Source organism: Pristis pectinata, chromosome 6 (genome assembly GCF_009764475.1).
Source record: "Pristis pectinata isolate sPriPec2 chromosome 6, sPriPec2.1.pri, whole genome shotgun sequence".
Classification (NCBI taxonomy): Eukaryota; Metazoa; Chordata; class Chondrichthyes; order Rhinopristiformes; family Pristidae; genus Pristis; species Pristis pectinata.
This window is the reverse complement of record NC_067410.1, coordinates 90652708-90668696: the sequence shown is the minus strand read 5'-3', so window position 1 is coordinate 90668696 and position 15989 is coordinate 90652708. Positions and strand designations below refer to the sequence as shown.

The following is a 15989-nucleotide window of genomic DNA, read 5'->3' as shown; positions in this document are numbered from 1 at the left end:
AGAGCACAATTAGAACAAAAGGCCATTGTAGTGCAAAGTGGTCATAGTGTTGCTAAACTGTAGTGATTAGGGTTTTGCCGGTTGGTTCAAGAACTGAATGGTTGAAGGGAAGTAGCTGTTCTTGAACCTGGTGCTGTGGAACTTCAAGCTTCTGTACCTCCTGCCTGATGGTAGCTACAAAAAGATGGAATGGCCCAGATGGTGGGGATCTTTGATGATAGATGTTGCCTTCTTGAGGCATCACCTCCTATAGATGCCACCAATGGTGGGGAGGGATGTGCCTGTGATGTATTGGGCAGAGTCCACTACTCTCTGCAGCTTCTTGCATTCCTGTGCATTCGAATTGCCATACCAGACCATGATGCAACCAGTCAGGATACTTTCAACAGGGTATCTGTAGAAGTTCGTTAGAGTTCAGAGTTGTACCAGCATGATTTATGACTTAGCATAAAAGGGGTCCATCAGAATCTCACACTGGTCTGAACAGTGAGTTACTTTCATCGAGGAAGGTAAATAATTACAAAATTGTTGTTATTTCTAAGTAAATGAAAGATTGTGCATTGCACTAGCTGCAACAATAACTGACTGAAAAAACAGCCTCCTTAAAAGGATCTTATGACACTTTGAGGCCCAGAATTTGCAGTCAGCAGCAAAGCAAAACAGTGCTCAGTTCCCAATCACCCAGCAATCTATCAATGTGGCTGAGCACGCAGTTACTTTTCTTTAAAACAAAGTGGTGAATATCTGGAAGCAGAATGCAGTTTTAAGTCTTATTCACTATTAAAAGCAGTGCTAAATAGAGGAATATATCTGATTAACATAGGACATAACATACCACAAACTCTTGTTTAAAAATGAAATTAAAAAATCATGTAAAGGGATTACAATATAAAATAATAAAATGAGTTCTTAAAGCCCATTTGCTAAGCAGTATTTTTGGTTTATTACACATTTTTTAAAAGCTAACATAATCCAATTTGTTTTCTTATGACATAGGAGAATCTATACCGGTTCTCAGAGCTCTTCCTCCCCACCCCCCCCCCCCCCCCCCCCCAAAACCTCATCGTCTCTCATCCCCATTAACGTCCTACCACCCACATATATTAAGGACAATTTACAGTAGCCAACTAACCTACCAGCCAGCATGTTGTTGGTATGTGGGGCAAAACTGGAACACTGGGGAAAGCCCATGCAGTCACGGGGAACAAGCAAACTCCACACAGACATCAGTGGCAGTCAGGATCAAACCCAGTTTGCTGGAGCTATGAGAAAACACTATCTGCTGGACCACTCTCCAAAGTGCAAGAATCCTTGGCTATTTTTATAGCAGGAATTATTTTAAATTTTCACCCAATTTTCCCTAACTAAAGCATGCTGAATTAATGACAGCAACCTTATGATTTCTGTGTTAAAACTTTACCATGTGTTGAAATTGCAAAATTGCCATCACTCTACAGTGCAATGACAGGGATTGATTTGTTACTTCCATAAAATGCAGTCCATTTTTTGAAGTGTTTTTGCACCCTGTACCTAAATAAAGTTCCCTAGTCCCAAAAATGGAAAATATGTAAGGCCAGAATTATACCCCTCGCCATTGAATGCCACCACCTTCTTCCAGCTTACCATCTCAGGCTGAGCCAGAATACCTGCTGTCTTGGTCCAGAACTGAGTTTCTAACTCCCATTTACTCTGCTTCCACCACTTCCACCCATGAAATTTCATCAATCTCAGCCAACAACTGCTTTAATCCTCATTCATGCTTTAGTTACTTACCTCATAATGATTTCCTGCTAATGTTCTCCTCCCTCAATTAACTTAGAACTAACTTGGACCTTCCCATTTACATGTAGCACTGCACTCACTGATCTACATTCACTCTTGCCCTAGTTTCACAATTAACTTGAAGTCATCCTTCTGTTAGAATCCTTTCCTGGCCTTGCCATTTCCCAACTCTGAACCTCCTCCAGTCTCTATTCCGAGAACTCCTGCACTCTGGACACTTGCTATTTCCCAATTCCCCTTGGAGATCTTGAACCAAAACTCTAGAATCCAGCACACAGCCTCTCTGCTTCTTTGTCACATTTTCTCCTCTAACCTCCGATTTTTTTTTTTGTGTCATATCCTAAAAATTGGCTTTGCTGGTTTTTGTTCAAGTATGCTTTTTCACACCATTCTTCCTTCCTCTCAACCTTTTGAGAATTGACCTTCAATTCTCTGATAGTCCCAAGTTTTCAGTGACTGGACAAAGTTGGAATAAATGTTGCCTAATTTACAGCTCCAGGAGAACCAACTGATCTCTGGAATCCAGCTTAGCAACCACTCTCCACAGGTGAATGAAAATTAATAAAACTGTAAATGCTGAAAAACCAAAATAAAACCACAAGATGCTGGAAACAGCAGGTCATGCAGCATCTCTGGAAAGGGAAACAGCTAATGTTTTAATTTGGTGACCCTTTATCAGCACTCCTGAGGTTCTGACAAAGAGTCTCTGATCTGAAACATTAGCATCCTCCACATGCTTACTCTAACAAAAGTTTGTGACGTTTGTTGAATTCATTCCCAGGGCATTAGCATTTTTGTTCATTCCTAACTTCCCCTGAACTGAGGAGGCAGGTAAGAGTCAATCACATAATTGGATCTGGAGTCACTTATAAGGCAGGTAGTGAAGGATGACAGGTTTCCTTCCCTGAAGGACATTAATGAGCGAAAGATTTTTATAACAATATAGTTTCATATTTACCAATACTGAGACCAGGTTTTTTTTTCTAACGTCTAGATTTGATTTTTATTTAGTTGAATTTTAAATCCCCCAACTGCAAAGGTAGGGTTCAAACCACTGTTTGGATAAATGACCCAGAACTCTGGTTGCTAGTCCAGTAACTTAACTACCCCGTGCTGTACAGAAGGTAAGGATGATTGCCAAGTTCATCCGGTGCCAGTCTTTCTCAAAAGAGAATAGTTTTTATACGTGAAAGTTCCTTGCACAGAAGCAGCATAAATGTTTCCTATTTTATCTAGGGAAATAATGCATTTTAAATTCAGTAACTTGTGTCTATAAGGATTTGGATCATACTACAGTGATACGGCATTCACCAATATAATTTTGTACAGTAGTATTTATTCATGTAGCAAGAGAGCATTATGCTCTATGTAGTGTCCAGAATATCTTTACCCTAGTCCTCTTTCATCTAAAGAACAGAAATGCCAAGAGTATCAGGACTAAAGTCAGCTGTGGATAATTCTAACCATTCACTGTATTTTTTAGAAAAAAATAATTTTCCTGTCAATCATTCTATTGCAGGGAAATGATCTGAACAACTTGTGTGTACATTACATCCAAGTACAAGAATGGATCTTTCTACGGTGTTTGTAGAAGGAAGAATCTGATTCAGGCAACCTAACAATGTCTTAGCTCAGAGTTGTGATAGTGGATCCTTCACATCTACCGAGTGGGCAGAAAGTACTTCATACATGAGTAGATTGTGTTTGGCAGTAACACGTGAATAATTGGGACATTATAATGTTATCTAATTTTCAGAATTGACCCAGTGTGTGAGCTTTAGATTTTAATTCCTGTTGTCCTATTGTCTATGCAAGACTAATCCAGCTAGTAATGACAACTAGTAAATATTTATGTCATTGAGTGGCACAGTGGGGTCCAATGTTTAGTGTAAAAATTCAGTGCCACCCTGAAAATCCAAATTGATTTACAATTATTGATGAATGGGAACATTTCGGCATGAATTTCAGTAATTTTATTATTAATAAAACATTAATCTGCATTTTCTGAATGTTTTTACTTCATAAGGATTTACATTTTACATAAAGCCGTGATCATGGATTAAAAACTTAAGAGATTTTAGAAGAAAACTGACAGAAAAAGCAGGAATTATTAAAAAGAACAATGGTTATTGGGAAGATGATCAAAAATCTTGAAAGTAGATTTAAAGGAGGACCTCTAACTAGGCTGGGAGCTCAATCCACACCTATGAGTCCACCTTGCTGCTATTTCTGCCTAATACTGGCCTCTGAGAAGGATGATTGAAACAAGTGTATAGGTCCAGATGTATGAAAACTGTAAGGGAAATGAAACCTTTTATTCTTGCGATTTGATCAATTTGATGTGTTGAACATGTTTCTTTCCATTCAGAATGAGGTCTTTACCTCATTATGTGCCTTGGGTTAAAGATGAAAAGAAAGTCAATGCCAGTAAGTTTTGAGGATCGGTGACACCTCTTGGACTTTGGTAGGTTCTCAAGATTAAATAGCCTATTGATAGTAGCAAGACCAGGCTGTTTGGACAGATAATTCCATTGTAAAACATTTATTCATCAATTGTATTCTTTTTCTTTCTGTTATTGTATAGCAGATGAAATAGTTTCATTAAAAGAAACATTTCTTTTAAAAAAAAAGAATCTGAGGGTAAATCATCTCCAAATGGAGATTAAAAACTGTTGTGGCAGAATTTTTCTTGAAACGTTTCTGCTAGGTAAAGTGATTTGGAGCCCCTTGCGTCTGCGCTGCCGTCTGAATAAGATCATAATTGAACATTAACAAAAAATCCTCTTCCTGTCTTAAATTATAATCTGATAAATGTGTGTTTGGGGGGGGGGGGGTACTTGATATGCATGGATAGAGGACAGGTAACTGGCAGGCGATAATTTTGAGTTGGCAGGCTGTTCTGTATTTAGCCTTTGGCCATTCTCATCCATTATTGACTTGGGTGAGATGTACGCAGAGGTTTTTTTTACACGGTACAAAGCTAAGTGGGAAAGTGACCTTTGAATAGGGCACAATCTCTATGCAATATAGCCAGGTTAAGTCAGTGGGTAAGAGGTAACAGATGGAATATAATGTGATAAAATATGAGATTATTCACTTGGTATCAAAAGGTTTTCTTTAGGTAATGTAAAATGTAAATGTTACTGTGCAGAAGGATCTGGATAAGCTAGTGCACAAAATAAAAGTTAACATGCAAGTAGATCTGACAATTAGGAACTCGAATAGTATGTTGGTCTTTATTTTTAAGAGACTGGAATAGAAGAGTAAGATGGTTTCACTGTAATTGTACACAGTTTGAGATTTCTTTTGGCATGACCCTCAATACAATATTCCACAGCTTCCAGTACATTAGAGTCATAGAGTTGTACAGCATAAAACAGGCCCTGTGGCCCACCTCGTCTTTGCCAACCATCGTGCCTATCTATACTAATCCCACTTGCCTCCATTAATTCCATATCCCTGTTTGCCTCTTGGATGTTGTTACTATTCCTGCCTCCACCATCTCTGCTGGCAGCTCATTCCAGATACCAACTCAAATTTACACCTGAGATTCCCTTTAAACCTCCTCCCTCTCACCTTAAACTTATGCTCTCCAGTTTTAAACACACCTACCATGGGAAATGGACACTGGCTATCTACCCTATCTATGCCTCTCGTAATTTTATATACCTCTATCATGACATCTCTCAGTCTCCTTTTGCTGCAGAGCAAATAGACCTATCCTTTCAATCTCTCCTTATAACCTAGGCCCTCCAATCCAAGCAATATTCTTGTGAATCTTTTCTGAACCCTCCCTAGCTTAATAGTGCAGTGTGGTGACCATAACTACACACAGTACTCCAAGTGTGGCCTAACCAATGTTTTGTACATCTGTAACATTGGGTAAGGCATAATATGGAGCAGGGCCTGTCGTAACACAGGTGGCCACCTGCAGTGACAAGAACCGCCTCTGCAAACCCCCACCCACCAGAACTTTGTCTCACTGGCTAGCAAACCTACTGTTTACAATAAATGTTTGCATTTGTCTTGGTCCTGATGCAGGATCTTGACCCAAAATGTCGACCATTCCTTTCCCTCCGTAGATGCTGCCTGACCCGCTGAGTTCCTCCAGCAGCTTGTTTTTATTTTTTGCTCCAGCATCTGCTGTCTCTTGTGTCCCTAAATGTTTGCATTTGTTTTTTCATGTTCACAATCACTCAGCACCTGTCAAAAAGTAAAAAAAGACTCAAATTTATAAGGTATAAAATGCACGCATACATTTAAAACAATTAAAATATTTAAACTAACAAATACAAACCTTTTATACCTTTCTGCTGGCAGCCAGTTTCTTGCATTGGCTCCCTGCACATACATGAATTTAACCTGGTGCAGCTTCAGCAAGTGGATTTCCCGGTCTGAGAGCTTGGAAATCTATGGAAGTTCACACTGTACTGTTCTCCAGCTAGGCAGTGCAGTAGTCCTGCTGCCAGAAAAATACTGAGCTGCAGCCTTCACTTGGGAATTGCCCACTTGTGGGCGTATCACTGGCAGATCTTGGCAGAACATTTACCTCATTGTATGTTGTTGTCTTCCATGCATGTAGAATATAGGTTTGAGTTAATCTGAATTATAATTGTTCTGAGATTCTTTTAACATTTGCCCCTGCTTGTTGCAATATGTGACTACTCTCCATAAAGTTGCTTTCCCTCCTTAACTAAAAGTGGCTTCTTAGTGAAGAATACTGTTTCACTTTAACTGTTGGATGTTTAATCAGAAAAATGTCATTAGAGGCATGTGTCAGTCATCAGTCTTGATCCACTCATATAGGTGTCAAATGTCATAACAAATACTGTAGGGTGCTGGGTCCTTGATCCAGCCCATTGCCCAAACTTGCCATCCACTCTGCCAACCCACTGACCCAGGCTTAACCTGTTCCAAATACTGAGGCCTTGGTGAGCTGACTGCCTCCCTGCCCTAAAAGGTGCCCCACAAGGCAGAGCAGGCTCTGTATTTTAAAAAGGCCTTGGGTGTCGTATCCTGATGCCCCGCTCTTGGAATGCCACAATGATGACCAACTTGATGTTCAAAAACTGTTGAAATTGATTTAAGTAAATTGTTTTTAAAAGTTATTTAATGCCTTAAAGCAACGTATAATTAAAGTGCATAAACTAAACCATTTAACCTGTTCTCTGCAGGGTCAATGACCTGATTCAAATAAGCCAGGTTGCTGTACTTGCATGAACCCATCTTGGCATAAATGTGGAGGGCTTTCATCAGCATGTCAGTGCTTTGCTGGTGACTTGGTGATAGGTGCAGTGATAGAGTATGAGATTGAGTACACCAGCATCTGACTTCCAGTTTATCTTGGGCTTCCATGTTTGACCATATTTGGAAGTCTGAGATGGGCTGAAGCACAGACAGCAAACAACTGGCAGTTCTCTACAAAAAACAACCAGCTAAAGTCAATCCAGACTGAGGTCTTTCTCTCATGAATTGGTCACATTTTGTTCTATATCCAGTGTAATACTTATTCTCTTTTATATCTTGTGCATAATATTACTTGGTGAATTCTGCAATGAAAGAGAAGCATGTTGCAAGTACTGAGAGGAACTTGTTTTATAACATTTTCACATTTTATCCAAGTAACCTTCAGTGTTATGGGATTCCATCTTCTAATGTCCTCTGTAAATTGGTTTACATGTGAAATACCTGCTTGCAGAGTGAGATCCAAAATCCTTATGTTGATTTTTCATCACCCTCCCCTATATCTTCCACTTCCAGCCATGAAAATAATTTGCCTCACAACAGAGCCCAACTTAGAATCCAGTTTGCCAAAAAAATAAGTGTATATTAGAGCTTGAATGATAGTTGCAAGAGATTTTTTTAAATTCTCCAAATTTTCCATTGCTATCAATTAAGTTAAATTTCAGTATAGATTCAAATGATAGATAAATATCCAAATTATAGAAGAAATAGAGCACAGTGCTAATGGCATAAATTTTAGGTTACTTTTACAAATAGATCTTGTAGTGTGTAACTGGACACTACTCCTTGCAAATAAATGTCTTTTTTGCTTCATTTGCTTGCAGTTCTTGGAGACCAATTCTGGCATCACCTGCATGGAATCGCTTTGCTGTTGCTCAAGCAGAGAAACAGGATGTTCACCTTTTAGAAGAGTACTAGACCAAATAATGGGAAGATGCAATTCCTTACGAGTCAACAGGTGTGGAATTTCTCTTAATAGACTCTGCCGCAAGCATTTTTCTTACAAACTGGAACATGAGCCTGCTGCTGCTGTTGCTGTTGAGGTGCAGAGCAGCTGTAGGCATGGTCACTAGCAGGCTGTACCTGTTCCTGAAATTTTTAAAAGCATTGAGCAAATGGTAGCTTTGTCATGTTTTGGACTAGGAGCTTGGTCTCAGCAGTAAGAGAAAATAGTTTAATACTTTGATACAATACTTTGTGTTGTCTTTTTGTTGGATATATTAAGTAGGAATTTTGTGCATTCTTTACAATGTGATTAGAAATTGTATTGTTTTTGTGGCAAATTCCTGGGAGCTTTTCAAACTCTGTATTCTTTGCAGGGTCATGGATTTTATGTTGAGCTTTCTTTCTTCTGCTAATGAATAGTTGTGGGTATCCCCTCAGATAGCAGTCCTAATTTTAAAGCACACCCAAGCCCTATCATTGTGTGGTAAATGTTTGAGATTTTGTGTCTGTACATTTGTTCACTCTCACTTTTCACTTTTCCTTATAGATATACAACTCAAATTTAGAGGCTTCTAAATCGCTGTCAATGTGTTTACTCAACCAAGCAATGAGAGGCTGTTATCACTCTAAGTTCCATGTTTTCTTCTAAAACAATTGCAAAGTAAACTTTAGAGAGTGGAGGATATAGTGGGTGATGCACAAGCCAGACCAAGTCTAAATTTGAAGTAAATTTTAGTTTTGAAATATCTGCTGATACTAAAATTACTATTTTCATTGTCACAGTGATTGAGAATCCCTGACACTGTTAACTAGTTGATCATTGAGTCAACATTCACTCATTTTATTCAAATTCTTATCCTCATTGGTTTCTGAACCTTTGTAGTTTGCTAAAACTGTTATTGTATTCCATGTGCATGGGTTTAAAAAAAAATGGGTTGTGTTTCAAAAGCAATTTTATATATATAACATTTGTTAGACTTTTTGACGGGAATTTACTTTATAAAACAGTCAGATGTTTTTAACTTTTTTCGTTGTGGTCAATTTTGTAATGTTTTGGCCCATTTTAAATATTTGGAAACTATACGTAGTCAGAAAAAAATGCTTTTTATTCTTTGTTGGTATTTTGATTACATTTTCAATTCAGGGACCAGTAAAAAAAAATGTTGCATTCATTTGTTTTACAAACAATGGAAGTTTTTATTTTTTGCCAATTGATTGAACTTTCAAAGCCCAATTTGGAATTGGAGGTAATGGATTTGGATGCAGACTGAATTTATTAAAAAGAAAAATAAGGCTGTCACTTTAAAACCCCTCACTTCATTTTCGAAGTGCAATCTAGAAAAGGCGGTAGTCAATTTAACCCAGCAAGGTCTTATTACTCTTTGAAGGATGAATTCCCCTTCTTATCAAAAGTGTAGAGAGATCTTTTTTATTCGTCTAAGAGAAAAGATGGAACTCTTTTCATGCCATGCATGCAAGAAGGCTTTTCAGGTAATGCAGCAATCACTCACCTGGCCTAAATTATGGGCCCAAGTTGCAAGAGTTAAGTTTGCACTTAACATTAGTGAGAGTGCTGTCACTGACCCAAAACTTTTACCCCCTTTGGGAGGGAGTAATGTAGTGCTTCAACATGAGATTGAATAGAACAGAGGATAAATGTTCTGTAGTTAAAACAGAAATGCTCAGCAGGTCAGGAAGCATCTCTGGAAAGAGAAACAGGATTGGCATTTCGGGTCACTGCACCGGTTGGAGAAATTGAGTCAATGTTACAGTTTGACTTTTCATCAACCCTGGCCAATTCTGATACAAAAACTGTATAAAAACAAGTTTAGTATTTTTAAATATTCTGAGGATTTATTGTGTTTGAGTACTGGAGGCTTTATGCATAGTTACATCTTCAGTTGGAACATTAGTAACATTTAGTACAGAACATAAGAATATACAAGAAATGGAAATGGAGTAAGTCCCTCGTGTCTGCTCTTCCATTCAATCAGATTACAACTGATATCTTACCTCAGACTGACTTCCCTGCATTAACCCTTTAATTTCATTAAAACTTGGGCTCTGAAAAATTGGGTAATTTAGGCCAGTTTATTCTTTACCTACTCCATGTCCTTTTGATATTTGATAACAATTGTGGGAGGTTTCTCTAAATTACTTTTATTGTGATTCTGAAACTTCAGTCTGCTACATAATCTCTTGATGTGTTTAAATCAAGTCCTTGCAATGTCCTGTGACGTTCAAGCTGTCTCGCACCTCAAATCTACGGAAGACTTTGTCTCTCTTGATTTTCCTGCTATCTACAAGTTTTACTTCCCACCTTTAGCATCGTTTAACTTGTCTCATTTTCTCTTCTCCTTTCAACCTTGGTGGTTTCGGGATCTTTGGGCCTTCGTTGAGATTACTCCATTTTAAGATAAAAGGTTAGCTGATCTGATGAAATGTAGATTTCTGTGCTTTAAAAACCTAAAGATCAAATGGATTTGTACATTTGAATATCATTTCTTTTTCTAAAGTTTGAAAATGTTCAAGTAGTTCAACAAGGAATTGTAAGGCATTTGAGACTATTTCACCCTCTGTTGTTGGAAATGTATTTCTGCTGTCACTATGATCAAACCTTGCTGGTTAATGCTGGTGGTTTCAAATGGAAATGAGGGTGCTTAGTTTTTTAAATGGCATTGAATCCAGGGCTTTCGTGCATGAATTTTTAAACACACAAGTCTTGGAAGCAATGAGAGATTTGAAAGGGTGAATCTGTCAGTTGACTCCACTACTGATCTCGAGTGGAGGAGCAAAGTCTGGCTGAGAATCCCGATCCTCTGTTCATAGAATAATTGCAGTACATTCGGAGCACACTCGGCCCATTCATGTCTGTGCTGGTTCTCTACCAAAGCAACTCGCTAGTTCCACCTGCTGGTGACTCCTCCATAGCTTTGCATATTTCTCCAATTCCCTCTTGAAGGCCACAATGCAAACTGCCTCCATCTCCACATCTGTAGGAAGTGAATTCCATATTCCAAACACACACACTGTTAACTAGATTTTCCTAATGCCAGTCTTAATTCACTTCCCATTTTATACCTGAAGGGTCCTCAGTTTTGTCACCAACAGGAATGGCCTCTCACTGTCCACTCTGTCCAAGCCCCTCATCATTATAGATACTTCTGCCACATCACCCCTCAGCCTTTTTGCTAAAGAAAACAGACCCAGCCCCTTTGACCTGACCTTGTAACCGGAGCCCCTCTTCCCAGGAACTATTCTCTCAATTTTTTTTCTGAGCCTTCTCCATCGCTTTCATGATGAGGCAACTAGAATTGAACAGAATACTCCAATTTAGGCTGGACTAGTGTTTTATATAAACTCAGCCTGACTTCCTGCTTTTGCACTCAGTTTCTATTGATAAAGCCCAGACTGTGCATGCATTGTTAACTGCTTCCTCAAAGTGCCCTCCCACTTGCAGCGATGTACACTCATACCCCCATGTCCCTCTGCACTTGCACCCACTGTATAACACAATTCTACATTTTCTCTCCTCCTTCATTCCAAGATGCATCAGTTCACTTTTCTCTACATTATACCAGCCTGCTTGTGTCGTACTGCACCATCACTCTTCTCTTCACAGTTCACAATATTACATCATACACTAATTTAGAAATTAGGACTTGCACCCCAAGGCTAGGGCATTAAAATAGATTTTAAGAAAAGCAAGTGATCCCCAGGGAATTCCACTATTCAGCCTCTTCTAGTCTGAAAAACAACCATCCACCACAACCCTCTTGTCTGTCACCAAGCCAACTTTGTATCCATGTTACCAATGTCCATCTTATGCTGTTTGCTTCATTGCTTCAACTTTGCCAATTATAAAGTGCCATGTGACAGGCTTAAAAGCTTCCTGATAGGCCAAGTACATCACATTGACTGCATTACCTTCATCAACTAACTCTGTGAAATTAGTTGAACACGATTTGCCCTTAACAATTCTATGCCAGCTTACTTTAATCCATTTTCCTCCAGCTATCTATTAATCCTGTCCTGGATCAATGTTCCTAAAAGCTTTCTCACCACCAAGATTAAACTGACTGACTTGTAATTGCTGGGCTTGTACTCACTACATTGTTCAGAAAGGAGTAACATTCTCCAGATCTCTGGTACCACCCTATATCCAAAGTACACTGAAAGGTTATGTCAGTACCCCTGCAATTTCTTTTCAAACTTCCCTCAAGATCCTAGGATGCATTCCATTAGGTTCTAAGTGACTTGCCCACTTTCAGTTCAGCGAACTTTTCTAATAGCAATTTTTAAATCTGGGACTTCATTAATTTTACAGGGCATTGTGGGCTATGGATTAGAGGGAAGATGAGTTGCACTGCCTCTTGGCTTCCACCTCTAGAATCCAGGATGCTTTGGGCCAGCAACAGGGGCCTTCCACATCCAGACTGGATAAGCACAGGTGTTGCAAGGGCTTTGTGCAGCAATTGCAGGCAGGACAACCACATCATAAAGATTTGGGCCCATGTGTTTTAGTCCAGAGTTGTATCATTCTGATTTATAAAACAACATGTCTTGCTGCTCAAGATGTTTTGGAACTAAAGTATTGTTAAAGTATTCAACAGCCTTTCTATTTTAACTGAAACATGTTTATATTAAAATGTTAATGCTTATTAAATAAGTGTTTAATATTTACATGGCTGATTAAAAGCTTTTTTTGGACACTTTCACATGTAGGAATTTAGGATATAGTGTTAAAGTCTACAAGACTATAAGCCGAGTATGAATCTACATAATTTCCACATTTAAGTGCACTCTAGATATCAAGTTGTCAAAAACTGTTTTGTTTTTGTTTTAGATCTTGGAGTGACTTGGATCCCCACTGCACGAATGACAGAACCATTTTGACACTCTCATCAATGGATGGCCCCTCACATGCATCAAGGATTTAATGGCTAAATGGAGACATAGTGGATGCTATGTCTTTCTAGGGTTTTTGATTTTCAGTTCCATATTTACCTCTGAGTCATAGGGGAGAATAAAAATATGTGTGGTTATCTGCCTGTGCCACCTTACATTTATTTTTGTTTTGCATGTATGCCCTATTCTCGCCCAAATAAGGTACTGCATTTTAGAAGAAGCAAGGACAGTAATGAGAATTAAGATTGTAATTTATTTGTAAATAGTTGTAACTTACCATATTTTCCTCTTTTTACAAATTATCTATTTCTGAAGCTATATTTTTCTATTTTTGCTTTCTCAGACAGGGAATGAGATAACTTTCATATGGTACATCCCCTTTTGGACTCGATCTGCACTAATGCTAAATTAAATTTCTTGACATATAAAGTAGCTATCTAGTCAGACAAGTGACTTTATGGAAATGTATTTTCATGCATCTGATAGTCTTGTAAATCTCAAAATCTGGTAGTATCTTTTCCATTCTAATTGCTCTCCCTGTTGGAAATTGCAGTCAGTAAATAACTGAATGGCTTGCAATTAACAATGGAGCTGTATTAGGAGTTAACACAGTGGGTATGGTAAAGGAATAGGCAAGATCTTGCAATATATTTTTTTAAGAAATGTTAATCAACTTTTTAAATTTGGTGCACAGTTGGTTCTGTTGTTCAAAAACTGGTGTTTTCAAAACTGGACAAGAAAATGATGGCCGGGGACTTGCAATTCAGCAAGCAATTAAAATGAATGAATGGAAAATCAGACTGGTGAATGCAGAAGTGGTTTGTAAGATAGTTCTGGAGTTTGCCTAGGCTTCAAGTACTTAGCAATTGCTTTCTATGGGAGATTTGGATATGTTGAAAGACAGGCTAAGTAGGAGACCAATTCACTATTTGCAGTTTTAAAATGTTGCTCTAAGTTATTAAGGGTAAGAGGTGTATCTTGAAAGTTAAGACCTTTATTGGTCATAATATTTTAGCCTTTGAAAGTCGTTTTGTGCTCTTATATAGAAGAATGTAAAAATCTAGATAAATCAACCCATACTACAAACATCACTTCAACTTTTACACCACATTGGTTTCAGTGATTTATATAAAATTACATTACTTGTATTATCAACAAGTTAATATTGCCAAACTATAATGAGTGCAATTGCATGTCTCAAAGTGACAATTGCCAAGCTAATTTGTTTCCAATGTATATCAGTGTTTTTGGAGAACATTGTTCAGTATTACTAAACTGAATTATGAACACCACTATCTGTACTGAACTGTTGACACAGCAAGTAACTGGTATTCAAAAAAGGTGTCTTTATTTCCCAAATAATGAATATTGTCAAAATGAGATTATATTTTCATTTGGCTTACCACTTCAGAGTTTCTCTTCAGAGGTTCAAACTTTATTTCATAATTGCATTTTTCAGTTATTTATTCTTAATGTTTGTCATTTTTGTGCCAGTTTTATTCAAATTTAGTTTTAAAAAAAGTAATTTAACACCAGGGTTGTATATTCCCGTTAGTTAACAGATACTGTTGTCTATTGCATGTAATTTACATAGTATTGCATAAACTGATTAGTCACCTCAGTCCTTATTTTCCAATCTATGATACTGCGGCTATTCACCAGTTGAAAGACATTCTTTACAGTTTATACTTCCACAGGAACTGGTTTAAATATGATTCCAGAATAAAAGGATACAAAATACTGTTAATTAGATATAAGATGTATTGCATTTCACTAGAAAATTTTGCCTGAAAATGTTGACCTGTCAAGGAGGAGGGGGAAAAGCCTCATTACCAATTAGTAAATGATTTTAGTTTCAGGATGCAAGGACACAGCTATTTACTCAGTTCGGACAATCTATTTTGTAAGTAAACTGTTCCATTCATAGTTAAATTATAAGGTAACAGGAGGTGCTTTTAATGTCATTTGTTAAGAAAACCTAATGTTGGCCAGAAAACATTTTCCATAGTACAGTAAATTCATTTATCCAAAATCACAGATGCTCTCCCAGTGCAGGAAAAGTTGCAATTCCACAGAACAAGTTAGACTTAGACTTAGATCTGTTGCTGGCCTTGCATGAATTTCAACTAGGGTCAATATTGAAGTTAATTTTATCCCAAAAATTGAAATAATTATAAAAGACTTTTTAATTTGAGTTGAGATTTGGATTGAGTAAATCTGAACAAAACAACATGCCTTCTAAGTGGGATTTAAGAAAGAGGAAAAAAAAGTGTTTAAGTATGACAAATCAATGCTTGAAAAGGCTTTTGTAAAATCTGCATCCTGACCTTTTTCAAAGTCTGTCCTAAGTTCTTTTGTGTGATGGAAATGAAAACAGCTTAATTTGAAAGAATTTTTGCCATGTTGGCAAATAATTATACAGCTCTTGGAAGCTGTAGGAACCTCACAGCACCCTGTTTGTGACCAGTGATAATTTTGGCTAATAAATGCAGTGGTGCAGATACTTTTGGTACAATTCATTTTTAGTAGCAATAAAAATCAGAAAAATGTGGATCTTGGGCACTAATTGTCAATATTTTGCAGGGTTGCATTATTTTTAAAATTCTTTTATTTGAGTTGTCTCAAGCTATTCTACATTGGTGAAACTTTGTCTTAAAACATTTATGTTCATTTATCAATAAAGGAAAAAAAATTTAAAGTAATGTTTTCCTTTATTTTTGATGTAGAAATACTTGAAGCTGCATCATAACTCAATAATTAGGTTACTGAATAAGACACTGCTTCCCTCTGATAATTCACTCTTCCAAACAATTACTTAAGCCTGTTTTTAAAACAAAATCTTTAGTGTGTATGTAGAGTATTTTAAATTCCAATTGCCTTCTGCAGGGAGACTTTTTTTTCTTTTCCTTTTTGACCTACAGTGGCAAGTAATACTGGCCCACTTGATGCCATGTAGTAGTGAGAGATATTGCTCAGCACCTACGTGCCTCACACTGTGTACCTCAAGACCATCAAATCTGCTTAAAGTACATAGAAATTAATGAAATGATGGCCTAAGATGTTGAACAAGAGAACATGAAAAAAAACTACAGTATCCTTCCTTGTGTAAT

The 15989-nt window shown here is 37.6% G+C and overlaps 1 protein-coding gene across 1 annotated transcript in view; it reads left to right on the top strand.

The window, feature by feature from the left end:
- The window catches only part of atp11b (ATPase phospholipid transporting 11B (putative)), a 125492-nt gene extending 109926 nt beyond the window's left edge, over window positions 1-15566 (top strand). The window contains 2 exon segments of the mRNA XM_052018626.1: window positions 7851-7984; window positions 12818-15566. Of these exon segments, the coding sequence (XP_051874586.1) occupies window positions 7851-7984; window positions 12818-12911 (228 nt within the window). The 3' untranslated portion in view covers window positions 12912-15566.
- Window positions 15567-15989: the final 423 nt, after the last annotated feature.